The sequence below is a fragment of the Nyctereutes procyonoides genome, unplaced genomic scaffold (genome assembly GCF_905146905.1).
Source record: "Nyctereutes procyonoides isolate TBG_1078 unplaced genomic scaffold, NYPRO_anot_genome, whole genome shotgun sequence".
Classification (NCBI taxonomy): Eukaryota; Metazoa; Chordata; class Mammalia; order Carnivora; family Canidae; genus Nyctereutes; species Nyctereutes procyonoides.
In genome coordinates this window covers 23,016,873-23,039,791 of record NW_026575135.1, presented here as the reverse complement: position 1 = coordinate 23,039,791, position 22,919 = coordinate 23,016,873, and the positions used below count along the sequence as shown (strand labels likewise).

The window sequence follows — 22,919 nt, the reverse complement described above, 5'->3', positions numbered from 1 at the left end:
CTCTTTCCTCCCTCCCTTTCTTCTTTCTTTCTTTCTTTCAGAGAGAGAGAGTGAGCACACGGGGGTGGGGGGCAGGGAGAGAGAGAGAGAGAGAGAGAGAATCTCAAGCAGGATCCAGGGAAAGCGTGGAACCCAGTTTGGTGCTTTCTATTTATTTATTTATTTATTTATTTATTTATTTATTTATTTATTATTATTATTTTTTTTAGTTTGGTGCTTTCTTTCATGACTCTGAGATCATGACCTAAGCCAAAATCAAGAGTCAGATGAGGTACCCAAGCACCCCAGAAATCAGTTTCTTTTCAATTGGAATGACAGGAATACACTGTCACTGTCTTACTGCAGGGATCTATCAATGTTCCTGCTCTTTGTCAAAAGATAATCTTAACATCCCAGAGAATATCAACTGATGACATTATTCTTACTGCCTCTGGTATGTAAGAAATAGTAATCACTCTCCTAAAACCGGCATTACACTATATGTTAACTAACTAGAATTTAAGGATGCCTGGTGGCTTAGTGGTTGAGAGTCTGCTTTTGGCTCAGGTTGTGATCCTGGGGTCCTGGGATTGAGTCCTACATCAGGCTCCATGCAGGGAGCCTGCTTCTCCCTCTGCCTATGTTTCTGTCTCTCTCTGTGACTCTCATGAATAAATAAATAAAATATTTAAAAAAAACTAACTAGAATTTAAATAAAAATTTGAAGGAAAAAAAAAAAAGCAATCGCCCTAAATGCTTTATTAAGACCTATATATGTCAGAAGGAGAGAAAGAAATCCTACAAAAATTCAGGAGCCTGCCACATAGGTGGAATTTCTAGGCCACTGAGAGTGGAAAGAAGCTGAAAAATAGTGGTCTTTGGCATTTTGCACCTTTGCCATGAAGAAAGAGACAGTACTTAAAAGGAGGTTTGAATTTTAGAGACAGCATATACCATATTTAGGTGTACTGCTGCAAAATATTTATTGGATATGATGGAAAGCTATGGTTTTGAATAAGGCCTAGAGCAAGGAAGTCTAGTTTCCAGGAAAGTTGCCCTGCTCCTTGGGCTTTATGGCTCATAAATCCAATGAACTTCAGGTTTTCTCTGGCAGAAAAGGGTGCCATAGGAACCTTAACAGGAGAATTACAGCAAAGACCCCTAGGGTGTTAGAGTAAGGCCGCACCTCTTCTGCTAATAATTATTTTCTATTTGAAAAGCAGCTCCTGGGTGCCTGCCTGGTGGCTCAGACAGTTAAGCATCTGCCTTAGACTCAGATCGTGCTCCCAGGGTCTTAGGATCAAGACCTGCATTAGGCTCCTCGCTCAATGGGAAGCCTGCTTCTCCCTCTCCCTCTGCCTTTCTGCCTGTTTGTGCTCTCTGTCTGTCAAATAAATAAAATCTTAAAAAAAAAAAAAAGTGGCTCCTAATTTGTCACTGGGCCCTGGTCTAAAACTCAGACTCTAGTTCACCCAGTGACAATGTGGCCTAAGAGTGTTACCTACAGCAAATCATATAGTTGGGTGTGCACAACAGCATTCCATTGATTTTTTAAAATTTTATTTATATTTATTATTATTATTTTTAGCATTCCATTGTTAAATGGTTGTTGTACATATGAAATTAAGCCTTAAGTGGCTCAGATTCCTACTTGTATTATTTCTTCTGATCACACTTCTGCCTTCATGGAGAAGTTTTCTACAGTTAACAGAGGGAGTAAATGCATGGTCTTGAATTTTAGATGGTCTCTAAGGTATGCTGGCCCTGAAAGACGGTGGTGAAGGGAAGTCCTTTCAGTGGGTAGAATTTCAGGTAGTACATTAAATGTCAACATTGTTGAGAAGGAGAAATGGCCTGAGATTTGGAGGTATACTAATTTGCTTACAGTGCCTGCCTGTAACAACTCTGTCCTCATCTTTGTAAATGATTCCTTTATGTTTTTTCTCATTAAACCTTTTTGGGCATGCCATTTGTTTCCTACCAAGATCCTGAATGATACAAGAATATAATGTAGAGCTGGCATAGAAGTTTCAATTAAATTTTAATACTGTCTGCCTGGAATGCCTTTTGGGAAAGATCCTGAGAATCAGCAGCAAAGAGTGAAATAAGAAATAAGAATAAACAAGGGATTTGTAACACATTCATTCAATAAATATTTACTGAAGGCCCCCTATGTTCCAGACACTGTTCTTGGCACTGGGATATTGCAATAAACAAAACAGACATTTCTCCTCTTGCAGAGTTCTTATTCTAATGAAGAAGACAGGCAATAAGCAAACAAGGAAAATATATAGTATTTCAGATGACAGGAAGTGCTCTAAAGAAAATAAAGAAGGCCAGAGGTATAGGGACCATAGGGGAGGACAGTCAGGGAAAACTTTACTGACAATATTTGGGCAGAAAGCTTATGTGAAGAAGGTGAGGGAGAGAGCCATGTAGAGATCTGGGGAAAATGTGCCAGGTAAAGAAAATAACAAGTGTGGAAGATTTTGAGGGGAGAGTGTGTTTGAGGAATAGAAAGGAGGCCAGTGTTTGTGAGGGAAGTGAGCAAAGAATAGAGTGGTAGGAGATACAGTCCGATAAGAACAGCCAGTTGGTATAAGGCTTTGTAGGCCATCACAGGGTTTATGTTTTACTGTGAGTGAGATGGGGAACTATTGGAGGGTCAACAGAGGTGTGACATGGTCTGACTTGTTTTAAAGGCTCCTCTGGCTGTTGGATGAAGAATGGACCAAAGTAATGCAAGAAGGGAAGCAGGAAGACCAGATCAGAGGCTCCTGCAATAATTGAGGGGGACATGATGTTACTGAGAGTTGGTGAGAAGTGGTTAGATTCTGGAAATATTTTGAAGGTAAAGTCATGGGCTTTGCTTCAGCATAGGATGTGAGAGAAAGAAGAGGCAAGAATACTGCTATATTTTTGGCTTGAGCAATGTGATGGATGGATTGGACTTATCAAGATGTGAATGACTGCAGAGGAGTGGGTTTGTGGGAAGATCAGGGGCCTCTTTTGACTTGTTAAGATGAAGCTGCATTTGGACCTATAAGTGGAGATGTTAAGTAGGCAGCTGGTAATATGAGTCTGAAATTCAGGGGAGAGATTTTAGCTAAATATACAATTTGGGAGCATATGAATGGTATTTAAGGCCATAACACACTGAGATATCCAGGGGAGTGAGTATAGGTAGAAGAGATTCATATTCCAAGTCCTGATATGCCCCAACATTGACAGATCAGGGATATGAAGACAAATCAGGGAAGGAGGGGGGCTTTCAGGGTGTTATGATGGTACCCAGTATCATGGGGTAAAAGGGAAAGGAAACAGGGCCCGTGGGTGGAAGGCTTAAAGCACCCACTCCCTAGGTTTTGGTTTAGATGATCCAATGGAGGTGGAAGTGGGGAATTGGATGCCAAGAAGCTGGGTTTAAAATAGTTTCTGATCACACACACAGAACCCTAAGTGGGCTACATTTCACTAGTTCACTATCTTCCCAGCCAAGTCATCTTTGTGGTGTTCCCGGTTCAGTGCGAGCCCTGGACAAATCTCCTTACAGCCCAGGCCAGCTCATTCCAGCCTAGACCCACACTCCTCCAAGGAGCCCAAATAGTCTTCACACTTCCTGGTCTGACCAGAATCCATGCCCCAGGAGTCAGATCTTAGATGGTGAGCACTGGGGCCACTGGGGCAGAGGAGCTAGAAGCTGGGCCTGGGAAGTCAACCAAGTCCTTGGTAGGGGTGAGAGTCCAGGGGAGTGAATGACCGAGGGGGAGAGAACCTCTATTAGGTGCTTAGTGTTTGTTGAATGGATGATTGTGTGTATCCCAAGCTGTGTTCCTGGAGCTGTGGTGTGTGTGTGTGTGTGTGTGCCCTGGAGCTGTGGGTGTGTATGTTATGTGTGTGGCTACGTGTCCACCCCTCTCAGGCCTGCAGAGGGCGCCCCAGGCCGGGAAGCGAGGCTCTCGAGTAGGGCGGGGCTCTGGTGGAGGCGTGAGGGGGAGCTCTGGTGGCCGGGGTCGGGGAGGTGGGGGAGGTGGGGGAGCTCTAGCAGGGGCGGGTGGAGACCCTGACGCGGCGGGCCCCTCAGAGAAGCCGGGGAGGGCGTCGGGCCCAAAGTCCCTGGGCCTGGGACGGCTTCTGGTGCTCTGCCGGCTCTAGGCACCCGCGGGCCGCGAGCCTGAGCGTCCTAGTCCGCCTCGGGTCGGGGGAGCGAGCCGGACGCGCCAAGGGGAGACTCGGGCGTAGGTGGGGCCGCACCCCCGAGGACTGGGGCCCGCGTGGGTCTCGGGAGTTCCTCGGGGGGCCGTTACCCCAGGCTTAGCACAACAGCACTCCCTCCAAATCCCCCCCACTCAGGTCCGGACCCCGCCAGGTACGCGGCCGGCCGGCGGAGCTGCGTGGGCGGGCGAAGGCTCCGGCTCCGACGTACCCCGAGCCCGAGGCACCCACGTCGAAGGCTTAACGTAACGTTTGCCTGGAAGGCTAAAGGAACCTCACATCACCTCTGGCACTTCCTTCACGGAATAGCCTGCACCCGATGGATTCCTTACACCGCATGAGTACGGTGCCAACTCCAAGAAAAAAGGCTTCTTTATTCCGCGGGGGTTTAACTGAGAGCCTAATTGTGCCGGGCGCCAGAGGATGAAGGGCTTTAACGTGGACACGAGCAGAAAAGGAGTTTGTCCTACTTGTCAGTGGACACAGGAAAACGCTAGGCCTCGGGCCTATCGTGAGACACATTTGAGGACAAATAATAAAAATAACTTAAGAAAATTGATCCCAGAAAGATGAAGGAAATGAGGACAGAAAATTAAACCCACAAGCGGGCGGTTGGCCCTTTAGCGGACCCGGGACCGCGGCGACGATGCTGCCTCCTGGTGGCGGGACGGGGCAATGAAGCGATTATAGCCGAGTTGAGTTTCACGTGGTGGTGGTGATGGTGGAGACTGGGATTCTGAACCGAAATTGGCTCTGGCTGCTCGTGTGTGTGTGTGTGTGTGTGTGTGTGTGTGTGTGTGTGTGTGTGTGTGTGTGTGTGTGTGTGATCAAAAGTGGAGCCTGCAGCCTGGAGTGTGATCCTAGGGACCTGGGATCGAGTCCCACATCAGGCTTCCTGCATGGAGCCTGCTTCTCCCTCTGCCAGTGTCTCTGCCTCTCTCTCTCTCTGTGTCTCTCATGAATAAATAAAATCTTAAAAAAAATAGTAGGTTGAAATTTATTATTACCACAATCCATAGCTTTAAAGCAAAAGTCTTTAAGGGCAAGGCAGCAGAGTTTGCCTGGGATGTTTTAGTTTGCCACCAACTGAGAAAAGGATGTTTTGAAGAAAACAAAAGTTTTCTGCTTCTTGGTATAGCTAACACATTCTCTTTAGGGGAGCTGTAGACACCAGTAGAAGTACAAATGTAGGTGTTAGAAAAAGAGGCTTGTCAACTTCAGCATTTATAAAAATGACAATTCATTGGTCGAGACTGATGCCGAAGGACAGAAGCATTGATGATTTTAACAAAACAACATAGCATCATTTTGTCCCCAAGAACAAGGAAAATTAGTGCCTGGAGGTGGGAAAGAAAACTTCACAAGAGAGGCCAGTGAAGCTGAAGACATTTTCACAGGTAAATGATTAAAACTAGGAAACAAATTGATTTTGAGCTTCAAAGGTAGCAGGTATAGGTCCAATCCCTCTCTCTGAACTTCCTGTGCCATAATGCAAAGCAGAAGATGCCAAGTGTATCAGTGGTGCTGTGCTGTTAGCTCCATATTGTTCCATTTTTAATTTTTAAAAGGAACAAATCAAAAGAAAGAACCTGTCATTGGTGATCATGTCCCTCTAAAGGCTGTATTGATGAGTAAAGAATGAAGTAGTGGCTACTTCAAAGTGTGGCCCAAGTGGGAAGTGCATGTGTGTGTGTGTTAAGAAATCTGATTGCTCAGTTAGGAATTAGGTTTATATGACTGTGGTTGTTAAGCTGTTTTTATTAGCTGTAATTCTGGGAGATCTTACTAGCCATGTCCATCCCTTACATTTGTATCAAAGGGTACTTAAATGGTTTACAAGGAAGGGGGGCGCAGGGAAAGCAGGAGGCTTCAGATTCTGAGACAACAGACAAGAAGCAGCTGGCCCACCATTTCATAAGTATGTCTGTATGTGTTATTTCACAGAAGAGATAATGGCAAAATCATTTTAAAGCATGATGTTAGTAATTTTCTGGATGGCCCTGAGGATGACTTATTCTTAGCAGATAGTACTGACTCAGTTTTAAAGCAATGAAATGTTTTAGTGCTTTAGTGTTAAAGGAAAACTCTGGATTTCAGAGATTAAAGTGAGTTTTCATGTTTGGGGGGGATGATGATTTTGTAAATTTGGGGGATGATTGGTCTTTTTTTAAATTTTTATTTATTTATGATAGTCACAGAGAGAGAGAGAGAGAGAGAGAGAGAGAGAGAGAGAGAGAGGCAGAGACATAGGCAGAGGGAGAAGCAGGCTCCATGCACCGGGAGCCCGACGTGGGATTCAATCCTGGGTCTCCAGGATCGCGCCCTGGGCCAAAGGCAGGCACTAAACCGCTGCGCCACCAGGGATCCCATGATTGGTCTTTTGAATTTGTTTTCTTCTTTTCTTTTACATTTCTAGGAGAAGCCATTAATTGTCTTCCTGTTGAACACTGGTATACTAGTACTCAAATATTTATTTTTACATATGCATGAGTGAGACATTGCAGTTCTCCAAATTTATAATTTTATTGTATGTTTTGTATCTGTTTTTATGGAAATATTTCCTTGTCTAAACAGCAGCCTTTGAAAAATTACTTTTATCTCTCCTATTTGGGCCTTTACAACACATACACACACCAAAAACATTTACTGTAGTTTTAGTTGGGGCTCAGGAAGAAGTAAAAACAAATGTATGTGTTTATTTCTTTTTTAAGATTTTATTTATTTTTTTGAGAGAGAATGTACATGAGGTGGGGGAGGGGCAGAGGAAAAAATATACTCTCTCCTGAGCAGGGAGCCTGATGAACTCCATCCCAGGACACTGGGATCATGATCTGAGCCTACGTGTTTCCTTTCTCTCTGGAGCAAGCGTTTTGGCAGGGCTGAGAATAGAGGCATTCTGATGTCCAAGGCCCTTCTGCCTTTGTAAAAGTCTAAAGCAAACTGGGGAAGAGGTTATGCTCTGGAGGGGCTGGGGAGAGGAAGGATTTTGAAGAGTGGTCTTTATGACTAGGAGAGGTTTGGTGTGTAGGTCCAGCAGTGGGCTATAATTCCTGGCTGTGATGAAGCAAATAACAGCACCGAGTACATGGCCCTGGGGATGTCTGGGAAAGCCAGGCTCAAGCCCAGAGGTTCTCATAGCAAAATTTCCATGTCTCAAATATGGCACAGAGCTGAGTTTGAGAGTCCGGCATCTGAAGAGTAGTCATACCTACTAGTACTTACTATAGGGGCCTTAGCATTCACTGGTGAGACTGATGTCCAGTGATGGGATGGTGTGGGGGGCAGGTAAGAAGCCTCCTCTGGGCTTTGGTGTTTCTCTGACCTTTTGCACAGCCCTTGGTAGGTGGGATCTTAAGACTGTCTGATGTTGAATTCCTTAATAGCACCAAGTGCAGAGGTTCGGAATGGGATTAAGGGCATTGAAAGAACATTTTAAAATGCAGTAATTCTTGCACATCTGAGTTTACAGACTAAGATCACGCTTGCTGCACAAGGATAGGTAGGGGGAGCCCCTGTTTTCACTGGTTCCAGGAGGAGCAGACAGCAAGTACTTTTATGATAAGTAGTACCTGATGTGGTGGTGTGCTCAGGCTCCTTCAGAAGGAAGAAGTGGTGGGGCAATCCCCTGTAGCTTCTTGCCCCACCCAGGATCTATTTCCTTCTTTCTCAAATGCCCCCCCACCCCCCCACCGCTCTCCCACTGTCATCCCTCTCCCTAAATAGGGGTGAAGGAGGGAATAAGAGTATCTCTGCTCTGGGGAGGAAAGACCTAGAGGAGAGCCAAGCAGGAGTCTTCATGGAGAGGACATTGATTTACATCTGAATTCTGGGGTTCTAAATACCCACCAGAGGCTAAAGGGGCTTGGTCTCCTGAGGGGAAAGGGGCTAAAGTATTGAAGGGAGAAAAGAAGGGAAGGGGAAGAGGCTTTCCCAGTTTGAAGGGAGCTGAGGGAATCAGGAAGCCCAGATAGGAATAGAGCAGCACACAGCCCTGTTAGACAAGGAGGGACCCAGCTTCACTGATTAGGGCAGAAGGGAATCCTCTTGGATATTTGGGAAGGGAGGAGGGCTCTGAAGGGATGCCAGGGTTGGGACTGTGCAGTAGGGTAAGTTTCAGTAGAACTTGTGTTTGCCTATGTTAGAGGCAGGCCCAGGTTCTAGTCTCCCTTCTGGGGACCCTTTCAAAAAAGGTCTTGGGAGTTCACCCTCAGAAAGTCCCAGAGAAAGTAGAGGCAGTTAATTGCAAGTAGAGCTAGGAAAAGATCTGGAGGTCACTCCTGGAATGAGAGAATGCTGGACAGAATCAAGAAGGGGCTCTCTTCAGGGTCTCAGAGGCCCGCAGAGCCTTTGGGGATGTGTCATCTCTCATTGACAGGGATTCTTCAGGGACCAGGGATTCTTCAGGGGCAGCCCAGGTCCCTTCTACTGCCAGCATACCTGGGAGGCAAAGAAACTCTTAGGGTAGGTGGGAAAATAGAATTTGCCAGATTTAGCTGTTGGTTGGCACCTCAGAGTGTGTGAGCCCACCCTGTAGTGACATGGGCCTCCCCACAGACACAAACACACAGGAACAGATGTTTGGGTGGGAGGCTGGAACAGGTTTTTATTGTTAGGTATAAATCATATTTACATGGAAGCAGTGGGGTGCAGTGGGAGCAGGGTCAGGTCCAGGGTCCTGGGTGACCTTTCCTCAGAGGGGACAGTCCTGCTGCCTCCTCTCACACTTCCTGGGAAACTCTCCCTCCTCTGCCTTTCTGGGCCTGGCCTGGTATGGGCAACTCAGCCATGCAGGGTAGGGCTGGGAATACAGAAGGGATAGTTGAAGCAGGAGAAGGGGTGAGGCAAGGCCAGCATGAGGTGACTACTCTGGGGCCCCTGTGTCTACCCTTTCTCCTAGCCCACTTCTTGCTCCTTGGATTGGGGCTGCAAGCCCAGATGAGGCTGGTAGGGGCCTCCTGGGCTCCAAGCTGGTCACTCAGCTACGGACCCTTTTGGGGTCTGTGGCTGTTCAGTCCTAGGAGGGCAGAAGAGTGGAGGGGTTTGAGGGGCTGACTGAGGCTCCCATTCACCAACACCCCCCACCTCCCCTTAGCTTCCTCACCTTTTACAGCCTTTGGAGCCCTTTCCCTTCTTGCCAGACTTGGGAGCCCCCTTGTCCTTTTTACAGCTCTGGCCTTGTTTCCTTGGGGCTGGTGGCTTGTCCAGACGCTGCATCAGCTGCCGCACCCAGGTCTCCTTAGGGTCTGCACACAGCTCTGGTTGAGAGCGCTTCCGAGGGGAGAACCTGGGGGTTGGGCATTAGCAAGCCGGTCCTAGTCTTGCCCACCATGCCCTCCCCACTCAGCTGCACCCACTTTCTTGCACTCACTCACAGGATAGCCTGGATTGGGCAGCCCAAGCTTGGCTCCTGCTTCCGGTAGCTGCGGACAACCTGGGCTGGAATCTTCCTTAGGCTGTACTTGAGGCAACAGTCCTGTGCCCCTCCATCACTGCCTGCAGTGGGAGTTTACAGGGAGCCAGGCTACTTGTAGGCTCCCACCCAGGCCTCCCCGAGTCCCCATCCTAGGCAACTCCCTCCTTGATACCTTGGGTCCAGGGGATGCAGGAGGCCAGAACCAGGACAAGGAAGCTCAGAGCCAGTGATGGAGCCATGGCTGTGGCAGAGGGGTAGTGTGAAGCCAGAGCGGTGGGCGAGGTGGACAGCTGCAAGTTGGGGGTCTGTATGTCCGCTAGGACTGGTCTGTTGCCTATTTATGCAGATGGACACTTTCACTTCCTCCACCCCCAGTCACTCTGTCCAGGCAAGAATAGGGATCTCCCTCCTTTTCCTTCCTGAAAGGCAGATCCTGTCCTGGCACCCAGCCTCACTAGTATGCGGAAACAAAAACTTCACACGGCTCATCGGGGTCCCAGCTGCTTGGGTCTATCTCCTCAATATCAGTTGAATCTGTCAGGTCCTCTTTCTACCTTTGGCTACTGTCTTGGTGCAGGCTTCACCTCTCCCTCAGAATGTTCCCCAGGAAGATTGCCTCTTCACTGCGTTCCCGGTTCCACACTCCCCCCATCCTTCCAGCAGGCTGACTGTTCCTAAAATGCACATCTTATTATTGGATTGTAAGAGTTCTGTCTACAATCTGGATAATTGATCCTTATCAGGTATATGATTTGGAAATATTTCCTCCCATTCTGTGGGGTTTACTCTCTTGATAGTGTCATTTGATACACAGAATTTAAAACTTTTTTTTAAGATTTATTTATTTATTTGAGAGAGAGAGAGAGAGAGAGGCAGAGGGGGAGGAAGAAGCAGATTCCTGGTGGAGCAGAGAGCCTGACATGGGGCTCCATCCCAGGACCCAAGGATTATAACCTGAGCCAAAGGCAGAGACTTAACCAACTAAGCCACCCAGGCTGCCCCAAAGATTTTAAAATTTTGATGAAGTGTAATTTATCTATTTTTCTGTGTTTTTCGTGTCATATTTAAGAAATCATTGCCAAATCCAAGGCCATGATGATTTCCCCTTGTTTTTTTTCCCCCAGCTTTATTGCATGTATTTAAAGCATCACAACATGATGATTTCATATAGGTATACATTGTGAAATAATTACCACAATCAAGTTAATACCTCTGTTACTTTATGGAGTGACCTTTTTCTTTTTTTGTGATGATAATTTTTTTAAAAAAGGATTTTATTTATTTATTCAAGAGAGACACACACAGAGAGAGGCAGAGACAGGCAGAGGGAGAAGCAGGCTCCATGCAGGGAGCCTGACAGGGACTCGATCCCAGGTCTCCAGGATCACGCCCTGGGCTGAAGGCGGCGGTAAACCACTGAGCCATCCGGGCTGCCCATGTGATGAGGATGTTTAAGATATACTTTCTTAACAAATTTCAAGTGTATAATATAGTATTATTAACTACAGTGACCATGCTGTACATTCAACCCTTAGAACTTACTAATCTTATAACTGAAAGTTTGTACCCTTTGACCAACATCTCCCCATTCTCCCCCTGCCCCCAACCCCTGGCAACCATCATTATGTTTCTTATTTATTTTTTTTAAAAGATTATTTATTTATTTATTCATGAGAGAGAGAGAGACACAGGCAGAGGGGAAGCAGGCTCCATGCAGGGAGCCCGATGTGGGACTCGATCTTGGGTCTCCAGGATCAGGCCCTGGGCTGAAGGCGGCGCTAAACCTCTGAGCCATTGGGGCTGCCCCCATCATTCTGTTTCTATGTGTTTGAAAAAAAATTTTTTTTAATTCCACGCTTATATGATACCAGCCCGATGTGGAACTCAATCTTGGGTCTCCAGGATCACGCCCTGGGCTGAAGGCAGTGCCAACCACTGAGCCACCTGGGCTTTTTTTTTTTTTTTAAGATTTTTATTTATCGGGATCCCTGGGTGGCGCAGCGGTTTGGCGCCTGCCTTTGGCCCAGGGCGCGATCCTGGAGACCCGGAATCGAATCCCACGTCGGGCTCCCGGTGCATGCAGCCTGCTTCTCCCTCTGCCTGTGTCTCTGCCTCTCTCTCTCTCTCTCTGTGTGACTATCATAAATAAAAAAAAAAATTAAAAAAAAAGATTTTTATTTATCTATTCATGAAAGACATATACACACAGAGGTAGAGACACAGCAGAGGGAGAAGCAGGCTCCATGCAGGAAGCCCGATGTGCAGCTCGATCCCAGGACTCTGGGATCACGCCCTGAGCCAAAGGCAGAGGCTCAACTGCTGAGCCACCCCAGCGTCCCTTCTTTCTTTTTTTAATGGCTGATTAATATTCCATGGTATGTATATACCACATCTTCTTTATCCATTCATCCATCAATACTTAGGTTGTTTCCATGTCTTGGTTATTGTGAATAATGATACAATGGAACTCCCAAAGAGGGATTGCTGGATCATATGATAGTTCTATTTTTAATTATTTGAGGGATATCTATACTGTTTTTCATAATGGATGTGCCAGTTTACATTCTCATCAGCAATGTATAACACTCCCTTTAATCCACAGCTTCTCCAGTGTTTGTTATTTCTTGTCTTTTTTTTCATTTATTTATTTGAAGGAGAGAAAGAAAGAGAGCTCGAGAGTACAAGGATGAGCACAAGCAGGGGGAGGGGCAGAGGGAGAGGGAGAAGCAGACTCCCTTCTGAGTGGGAAGCCCCATGTGGTGTGGGCTATATCCTAGAGCCCTGAGATCAGGACCTGAGCAGAAGACTGACTGAGCTACCCAGGTGGCCCATCTCTTGTCTTTTTTGATACTAGCCATTCTAACAGGAATGAGGTGATAGGTCATTGTGGTTTTGGTTTTCATTTTTTTCATGATTTTCCGCACTTCCATGTCCAGTGTGGAGCCCAATTCAGGGCTTGATCTCATGACCCCAAGCCAAAATTAAGAGTCAGCCCCTTAACCAACTGAGCCACCCATGCACCCTGATTACTATATATTTTAATAGTTTGAAATCAGGAAGTATGTTCAGCTTAGTTTTTCTTTTTCAAGATTCTGGCTATTTAGGGTCTTTTATGGTTCAATATGAATTTTAGATATTATTTTTTCTATTTTTGTGAAAGAATACCATTAGAATTTTGATAGAGATTGCGTTGAATCTGTAGCTCACTTTGGGTAGTATGGACATTTTAACAATATTAATATTCCAGTCAAAGAACATAGGGTATCTTTCCATTTATTTGTGTCCTCTTCAATTTCTTTCATCAATATCTTAGGTTTTTCAGTGTATAGGTCTTTCACCTCCTTCGTTAAATTTATTTCTAAGTATTTTATTGTTTTTGATGGTATTTGTAAATGGGATTTTTCTTAATTCTTCTTTCAGATAGTTTTTTGTTAATGTATTGGAATTCAACTGATATTTGAATGTTGATTTTGTATTCTGCAGGTTTACTGAATTTATTAGTTCTAACAGTTTTTTTGGTGGAGTCCTTGGGATTTTCTATTTATAAGATCATGACATCTGCAAGCAGGGACAATTTTACTTCTCCGTTTCGGATCTGGATGCTTCTTACTTCTTTTTCTCGCCTAATTGCTCTGGCTAGGACTTTCAGTACTGAGCTGAATACAAGTGATGATAGTAAGCACCCTGTTTTGTTCCTAATCTTCCCCAATGTGGGGCTTGAACTCAGACTACTAGATCAAGAGTCTTAAGTTCTACTGACTGAGCCAGCCAGGTGCCCCAGTTTTGTTCCTAATCTTACAGAAAAAACTTTCAACCTTTCACTCTTGAGGATAATGTTAGCTGAAAGCTTGTAAAATATGACCTTATTTATATTCAGGTACATTCCTTCTATACCTAATTTATTATGAGTTTTTATCATGAAAGGATGTTGAATTTTGTCAAATGCTTTTATTGCATTTGTTGAGCTGATCATAGAATTTTTATCCTTTAATCTGCTAATGTGGTGTTTCACATTTGCTGATTTGAGTTTATAACCTACTTGCATCCCAGGGATAAATCCCACTTGATCATGGTACATGACTCTTAATGTGCAGCTGAATATGGTTTGTAAGTGTTTTGTTGAGGATTTTTGCATGTATGTTAATCAGGGATATTGGCCTGTAGTATTCTTTTCTTGTCGTGTTCTTGTCTGGTTTTGGTATCAGGGGAAGGCTGGCCTCATAAAATGTGTGATTTTAGGAGTGTTCCTTCATCTTCAGTTTCGGGGATGGGTTTGGGAAAGATTTGTATTAATTCTTCTTAATAGAATTCACCAGTGAAGGATTCACCAGTGAAGGATTCATCTATCTGGTCCTGGGCTTTTCTCTTTTGGGAGGTTTTTTTTTATTACTAATTTAATGTCCTAACTAGTTATAGGTCTATTCAGATTTTCTATTTCTTCATGATTCAGTCTTGGTAGGTTGCATGTTTCTAGGAATTTACCCATATCTTCTAGATTATCCAATTTGTTGATATATAATTATTTATTGTGGTCTCTTATGATCCTTTGTATTTGTGTGGTATCAGTTGTAATGTCTTCTTTTTAATTTCTTTTTATAGATTTTATTTACTTGATAGAGAGAAGACACAAGTAGGCAGAGTGGGAGACAGAGCAGCAGGCAGGAGAGAGAGCAGAGAGCCCAATGGAGGGCTCAATCCCAGAACCCTGGGATCATGACCCAAGCTGAAGGCAGATACCCAACTGACGGAGCCACCCAGGCACCCCTTCTCTTTCATTTCTGATTTTATTTTCCAGTAAAAAACCAACTGTTTCCATTGCTGCACAAATTTACATCCCTACCATCAATGTACTATGGTTCCCTTTTTTCCACATCCTCACCAACACTTGTTTTTTGTTTTTTTGGTAATAGCCAAACTGACAGATATGAGGTGACATCTCATTGTTGTTTTCATTTGCATTTTTTTGATGATTAGTGAGGTTGAACATCTTTTCATGTGCCTGTTGGCCATCTGTATATCTTTTTTGGAAAAATGTCTATTCGCATCCTCTACTTATTTTTAAATTGGGTTTTTAAAATATTAAGTTGCATGAATTTTTCATATATTTTGGAGATAGAAAGATATCCTCTTCTTGGATGTGTGATTTGCAAATACCTCCTCTGATTCAGTAGGTTGACTTTCATTTTGTGGATGGTTTCCTTTGCTGTGCAAAAGCTTTCTAGTTTGATATAATCCCATTTCTTTTTTTTAGTTTTTGTTGTCCTTGCCTAAGGAGATTGGTACAAAAAATATTGCTAAGACTGACATCCAAGAGCTTAGGGTCTATGGTTTTTTATAGGAGCTTTATGGTTTCAAGTCTTATATTCAAGTCAGACTCAATAATTTCAATTGCCTTATCTTTAAGTATCTGATCCTTCCTTCTGCCTTCTGAAGTTTGTTGTTGAATTCTCCCAGTGAATTTTTTCATTTAAATTATTATATTTTTGGCGTGGGGCACCTGAGTGGCTCAGTCAGTTAAGCGTCTGACTCTTGGTTTTGGCTCAGGTCATGATCTCAGGGTCCTGAGATCAACCCCGTGTTGGGTTCCATGCTTCCTTTTCCTCTCCCTCTGTCCCTCCTCTCTCTCTCTCTCTCTGTCAAATAAATAAAATCTTTAAAAATTAAATTATTGTATTTTTGGATCTAGAATTTCTGTTTGGTTCATTTTTAATAATTTGTATCTCTTTATTGGTAGTCTCATTTTGTTCATATATCGTTTTTGAGATTTTCCTTAGTTCTTTGCTCATGGTTTCCTTCAGCTCTTTGAATCTATTTAAGAGAGGTAATTTAAAGTCTTCATCTAAAAAAAAAGTCTTCATCTAGGGATGCCTGGGTGGCTCAGCGGTTGAACATCTACCTTTGGCTCAGGGTGTGATCCTGGAGTCCCAGGATGGAGTCCCATGTCAGGCTCCCTGCATGGAGCCTGCTTCTCCCTCTGCCTGTGTCTCTGCCTTTCTCTCTCTGTGTCTCTCATGAATGAATACATAAAATCTTAAAAAAAAAAAGTCTTCATCTAGTATGTCCAATGTGTGGGCTTCCTTATGTATGGTTTCTGTCAAATACTTTTTCTTCTCTGAATGGGCTATATTTTCCTTTTTTGTTTTTTTTTTTTAAATATGTCTTGTAATTCTTTTGGGTGGGAGAACTTGACATCTGAGTATTATAATGTGGTATCTGTGGAAATCTGATTCTTTCATTCCTTAGGGGCTGCAGATATTTATTTGTTAAGGGCTGCAGTCATGTGTTTTGACTTTTCCAAGCAATTTTTGCCAGGTGTATATTCTTTATTGTGTGTGGTCACTGAGGTTTCTGTTCTGCTGTCTCTGCAGTTAGCCAGTGGCCTGATGAAGGTTTCTCTATCTCCTACTAAAAGTGTTCTGTCCCTTTTAATATTGTGATTTATGCCACTGTGGAAGCAAAGGCAGGCATCTGCCCCTGTCCCACAGGGAACCATCAGACCAATCAAAATGCACAATCACCAATTTCTGAAGGACAAGATCCTCTGCTACCAGCCAGATACTCCAGAAATGTGGGCCACTTTCCCTAGAGCATTAGCTAGTAGCTATTTGATGCATGGTGCTCTCTTATGAAAGATCAAGCAAAAAAAAAAAAAATTAAAAAAAAAGAAAGATCAAGCAAACTATCCCTTCATGAAGCACTCCCCTGATTGCTATGATTATCTAATCAAGTTCCAGAGTTCTGAAATATGTACTTCCAATTGCTCTTTCCAGCTCAATGGTTGCTTCAGTGGAGGGACCAACCCTAGAGCTTCCTACTCTGCCATTTTGCATGCTGTCATTCCCGTAGTTTAGTTTTTAACATTTTAAATCTTTTATCCATTTGGAATTTATGCTGGTGTATGGTGCATTACTAGGTCGTGACTTAGAATCTATGTTTAAAACCAGATTGGGACCTCAGAGTTGTGATTATCAGGTTAGGACTGGAAAATACATCTAGTTTCCAGAATGCTGAACCCAGCACCATGCCCCCTCATGCCCAGGCTTATCCCAGATTTTTCAAGGACAGAAATATCTCCTTGTATGGGGATAGGGGGATGTGAAGAGGATAAGAATTGGGAGGAATACAGTCAGGGTAGGGTAGGCCAAGTAGAAGATAGTGACAGAAAAATTATGCCCATGATAGCAGTGTTTTTGTGGGATGCAGAGGGGAGTGGGGATTGGATATGGGGATATTGTTGGATGGTGATGAGGATGTGGTGTTTTATCCCAAGGCCCACTGAGTAGAGGGACTGGAATCTGAGTGAATTAAAGGGTAGATAATTGATCTCTTGAGCCTGAGGTTTTACCACCGGCTGAGACCTAAGCAGAGCAGGGAGTGCCTCAGCTGGCAAGAGGCTGGCATTCTTGGACAGGACTGGGCAAAAACAAGGAGATAAGATTTCTTGGGTCTTTTACCTGGTCTGTTGGTAGATCCTGGCAACAGAAAGCTTTTAATTCCCATATCTTCAATCTCTCCTTCCCCACCTACCTACCTTCTATGGAAGTGATTAAGTAAGGAGTGAGCAGCCCATTTTTGAAGAGTTTCCAGAGAGGTAGGATAACATGGGTCTGGGTGGGTGGGGGTGGGGGCATGTAGATGATTCCAGAGTCATGTCATATTAGATTGTTTACACTGTTTCCAAATTTGGCTGTACTTCAGAATCACATGAGGAGCCCATTAAAAATACAGAATTAGAGGCACCCCAGACTATCTATCTATCTATCTATCTATCTATCTATCTATCTATCTACACACACACACATATATATGTATTTATTTGAGAGATAGAGAAAGAGAGAGAGAAAGAATGAGAGAGAAAGAACAGGGGGAGGAGCAGAGAGAGAGGGACAAGCAGACTCTGTGCTGAACTCGAAGCCTAACCCGGGGCTCGGTCCTATGACACTGAGATCACAACCCAAATCAAAATCAAGAATTTGACGTCCAACCGACTGAGCCATTCAGGTGCCCCCCACCCGACCATCTTAAATAGAATCTTAGAATACAGCCAAAGGATCTATATATTTTTTTAAGGTCTCTAGGTACTGTCAAACATTTGGTGGAATGTGGCTAGGAGAGCCACCTGGGCCTATTTTGCTCCCCATCCCAAACTCCAGAAGGGCACAGAGCCTGTAGTAGGTAACAAAGATGGTCTGGGGGAAGAAGAAGCTAGAAGGATACACCTCCAACCTTCCTGAGGGAGGGGACTTTCTGGCCTGGCACAACATATAGAAAAAGGGAGAGCATGGCTGGGAAGAGTTGGGGACCATGCTATTTTCTCTCCAAAAATCTCAGGTTCCCTCTATCTCCCAAGACATCCTGTCTCCTTCCCCTTGTTTATGCCATCATGTGGGGAAGCTCTTGTTTGTCAGATGGTGTCCAAAACCCCCTTAATTTAGGTCCCTTACTTGATTGACTTTCTTCCACTCAGGAGGCTTTTCCTAGGATCTACTATAAATCCCTAAATCTGAACTTGAGCTTATAGTGGTAGATCAGCTATAGGGAGATGTTTTATCCTGGAGATGTTGGGGCCGCCATGCTTATTCCTGGGACTTAGAACCTAAGTCAGGGGCCCTGAGAAAAGCAAGGGAAAGAGTAGAGGCTTTGCTGGAGGTAGGTATTTGGCTGGACAAAAAGCCAGAATTGGAAAGACCTATTCTCAGAGCAGGAAAGTGACAACGAGTCTCTGCCACATGCTAGGTCGCAGGTGACTGAGCCTATGAGGTGGAGGTGGGAGGCATAGCAGGGAGGCAGTGAGGGATTGTGGAAGGTAGTGGAACCCAGGTATACATACAGTCCACAGAGGAGGGGTAATGGAAGGAGTTATTTACCTTTTCAAGTCAGCCACACAGGCATTCCTTTGCACTCAGCTGCTGGCCTGGGCTAATCCTACCCAGAGTCCCACTTGAACCCTAAGCTTACTGTGGGGGCCTGGAGCTTGCAGCCCTGAACCAAGCCCTTCTTTTGTTCCTCAGGATAGGCTGGAATGTAGACATTGGGGAAGGGAAGACAGAGATTTGGGTAGCTTTTAGTCTAACAAGGGTCAAATGGCCTGGGTACCGTGGTGCGGGTTCCAGCTGAACACTGAGCACTTCAGGGACATCCTGCCCTGATGACTATGTAGGTGTTACTGAAGGAGCTATGAGTTCCTGGAGTGCAGGTGTCCCATACTGTCATAAGTATGTGATATTTGTACGTCTAGTGCAGGTACAGGTGTAGCTATCTAGGGTTAAGGTAACTGTGCTTAGAATAGCATTGATGTAGTGGTTACAGATTGGAGGTAGACAGTGGTAAGCATAAGGCAAAGTAAAGATTTTGGGGGTAATTGCCACCAGCATTCCCTTGAAAGGATGTGTCCGTCTGCTTTATTCTTCCCTTAGCGTCTGTGGCTGCTGAGGCTCGGGGGTCAGGACCCTGCGGTAAACTGAGGACACTCCTGGGGATGAAGATGGGTGTATAGGTGAGGGATGGGGCTGCTGAAGAGGGCAGTGGACTACTTGCTGACCTTGTCATTTCTTTGAAAGCCCACAGCCAAGTTGTTGAGACCAGTGGTATGCATGTGAGTACAGGACTATCCTTAGTAAAGGACAAGTATGGGACCGGAATTAGAAACCAGAGTTTAGAGGAAGGAGAGATAAGTCTGGTTTAAGGTGGCTTAGGGGGCTTTATGGAGGAGAGCAACTTTGGGGGATGAATTTGGACCGCATTTGTGTTTGTCGGTCTGTATCTGTTTGCAAGGGTGAAACCTGTGTTTGTGTCTGCCTGTGTGCTGTGGCAGTGCCTGCTCCAGCATGTCTGACTCAGGGTGTTCTTGAGTCTATGCAGGTGTGTTTCCTGGGCATGTCTCTGGGCACTATTCTGAATTAGTTTTGGAGTGGCCTCATTGAATTTGTGTCTTTCTGTTTGTGTATCTGTGTGGCTGGATATCTGTGTCCATGTGTCTCTATGTGTGGGATTCGGCTCTGGCCTCTCACTTTACCCTGCCCCTCTCCCCTGACACTCCCCAGCTGCCAGCATCATTTACCGCCAGGAATGGCTTCCATTCCCTTCCCGCTGTCTGGATTCCCACGGGTCCAGCTGCCTGCCCAGGGTCCTGCCCCTGTGGCCTCTGTAGCAGGCTTGACCTTGGGAGCGATACACTCTGGAAAGCCCCCAGTATGCTCCTTGCCTGGCCACAGACCCAGAGAAGCTACCGTGGAGAAGAGGGTGAGGCGGGAAAAGGCAGGCAGTTGGCAGCACCCGCCCTCCTTCTGGAAACGGAGATCTCCCTCTGGCCCCTTCCCAGGCCCCCTTTCCCTCCCCATGCTCTCATCCAGACCAAGTATTCAGGGTCCTGGCCTCACTGTCTCTGGGGATAGGAATGAACAGTCCTCTGCAGGCCCAGCCAGACCTATAGGGATCTGGTCCTCTGTGTCCCCCAGCACCTTACATTGTGTTCATTCCTCATACCCCACCTAAAGTCCGGGCTGTCTTCCCTTCTTTCCTCTCCCTGCATCAGACACAGCAACCATTCTTGTTCTTCATTCTGTGACAGCCCTGGCCTCTGCCATGGGCCTCTGAGCCCAGTGGAACATTAGGCTTTGGATGGCTGGGAAAGAGAAGAAGCCCAGCCCACTCTCACATGGTGCAGGAAGTAGCATCTGTGGGGTTTATTCCTGTTCTCATTCTGAGTTCACTGCCTTCCCTGGATGGGCCGTGGTAAGCAGGTACGGAAATGAAGCAGTCATGGTCTCTATCCTCTAGGACTCAATGTTTGACAGGAGAAGTGATTTTGTGGAGAAGCCTCTCTTCTGCACTGCAGTGGTCAGTTGCCTGAAATTCCCTCCATAGAACTCTCAGGTGCCCTCTGCAGAGATTAAGGGAAGGGGTCCAGAAGGTCAGAACCTTTCCCCATGACACGTTACCTCAGAGCGCCAGAGGTGAACTCCAGGGTTCCCTAGCAAGCACTGATATATTCCTAGCATCTACCACCAATTCTGGAGTAGTAAATGCTTGAGTTTCTGTAAAAATTCTGATTTTTACCTCTCTTGAGCCTAGGAAAACTGGAGGGTGGGGTTGTGCTAGGGTTATGAGATGGGATGAACAAGGCTTCATCCCTCAACATCATCCTACATGAGTCACAGGCTTTGACCTCTGTCTTCTCTCAGCTCTTGACTTTGCTGAAAACTGAGAATCCTGAAGGTGTTTGTTCCAGCTCATCTTTATGCCCTCAACCCTTTGTTGTAAGACCTTGGTCAGCACTATGAACTCACACTACTCTGGGACAGGTAGGACCTGCTCCACCTAAGTCAGGATGTGTGCACATTAACCTTGGCTTCCCACATGATGCTGCTGTGACCTTTTCTGGATTATTCCCTTCGCGCTGAGTCCCCCCTCATGTCTCCTTGTTCTGTGGCTGTTTGCCCAACTCCCACTAGGCAGGGAGGATGTGCCTGTCACAAGACCTCCTGTGATCTCTGGGAATGCTTTAGGAAAACACCTGGAGGTTTTTGGCTCAGCAGGCTTGGGCTTTGTGCCTTCTTACCCTGAAGGCCACAGCAGGGCCTGGGCCCCCCATCCTTTAGGCACAGAGTGTTTCTTCCCATCCTGGTTTTTCTGCATCCTGCTAACAGTGGACACATTGGATCATATCAGTGGAAGAGAGTCCTACCACCACCTCTTGGTTTGAAGGGATGTTGAGTCATCCTGGATTTCCTTAGGAATTAGTAAGACGGAGTTGTCCCATCTCCCCTCATACCATATCATAGGAAAACTACAGCCCTTCCTGTATTTCCTCTAGCTCTTGGCTCCTGTGAGCTAGGTCAGAATGTGGGAATGCAGAGATGCTACCTTTTGAGAGATACAAAGTGTCCAAAACAGAGATTCTTTCCATCCACTCAGGGCAGCCTCTGTCTTTTTGACTTCCAGTTCTCTCCTTCCACCTCCAAACCACCCTAGTCCCTGAGTGAACACCAGTATACCACACCTGCCCTATTACTCTGTCTCAGGCCCCCTCCTCTTCTTTATGCACTATGCATTTAGATCTTTCTCTGCCATCTCTTCTTCCGTGTTCCAAGAGCAACTGTTCCATACATATGATCACCAACTTCTACCACTTTTCTGCCCACCTGGGCTCACATGCTACTACTGACTTCTTGGGTCCTAAAAATAACTCATCATGATAATTTCTAGGATTCTGCTCCACCTCTGGTTTTGGCTTTCCATTTTGTCCTTCCCCCTACTTGCTATGATCCTTTCCCAGCTCCTGCTTTTCCTCTCTAGATCTTTGTCCCCACTCTCTTAACTGGGGAAATCTTTCTTCTTCTTTTTAAAAATGATTATTTATTTATTTATTTATTTGACACAGAGAGAGAAAGAGCGCACACACAAACAGGGGGAGTGGGAGAGGGAGAAACAGGCTCCTCTCTGAGCAGGGAGTCTGACTTGGGGCTTGATCCTGGGACCCTGAGATCATGACCTGAGCCAAAGGCAGATGCTTAACTGACTGAGCCACCCAGGTGCCCCTCTTCTGTTGATATACAAAGTCCTTCCTCATTAATGTCTCCTCTCTTTATTTACCACCAGTGTAGTGTCTGTGCTTAGTCAAGGCCAACCCCTCTTCTTGGGTACTCTCACTTACTCGTCAACTTATTCCTCTCCATTGGATCTTTTCCATCAATATCCAACATGCTATGTCTCCTACTTTTAAAAATCTTGCTCTGTTCTACGCCCTCATTTTCTGCCTGTCTGTGGAACAGAATCCCTTGAAACCATTGATTCTACTTTCTATCACCAGTTGCTCCTCCATTCTCTCTTAAATCCACTCCAATCACACCTTCATCTCCACTACTCACCTGAGTCTATCCCCAAGGCATAAATGATCTCTATGTTGCTAAACTATCATCTCTGAGTCATCTTAATTGGCTGATTGGCAACTTTTAATGCAGTTGCTCACTTTCTCTTTACAATATTTGTTCTTGGCTTCCAGTATATTATACTCTTTTGCTTTTCTTCCTACCTCAGGGGCTACTACTTCACAGTCTCTGCTTGATTCCTGCATTCCCCACCCCCCTCTGCCCCCACCTTTCTGCCTTTGATTTGTTAATGTTAGAGTGTCTCAGAGCCCAGTCCTTAGATCTCTTTATTTACACTCATTCCCTTGGTGATCCTATCCAATCTCATGGTTTTACATCTACCTGTCTATTATCTATCTATCTATCTATCTATCTCTCTATCTATCTATCTAATCATCCATAGTCAGGACCCTCCCTGAGGACCATCAGGCTTTTTTATTGAG

General features: G+C 45.2%; 1 protein-coding gene across 1 annotated transcript; it reads right to left on the bottom strand.

The window, feature by feature from the left end:
• Positions 1-8,771: 8,771 nt before the first annotated feature.
• Positions 8,772-9,934, bottom strand: CCL21 (C-C motif chemokine ligand 21). The gene is made up of 4 exons (XM_055301879.1): positions 9,780-9,934; positions 9,567-9,687; positions 9,296-9,478; positions 8,772-9,208 (listed from the first exon to the last, which is right to left on the bottom strand). Exons 1-4 carry the CDS (start codon positions 9,844-9,846, stop codon positions 9,166-9,168), a joined length of 414 nt encoding a protein of 137 aa, XP_055157854.1. The 5' UTR covers positions 9,847-9,934; the 3' UTR covers positions 8,772-9,165.
• Between the last annotated feature and the right edge of the window lie 12,985 nt (positions 9,935-22,919).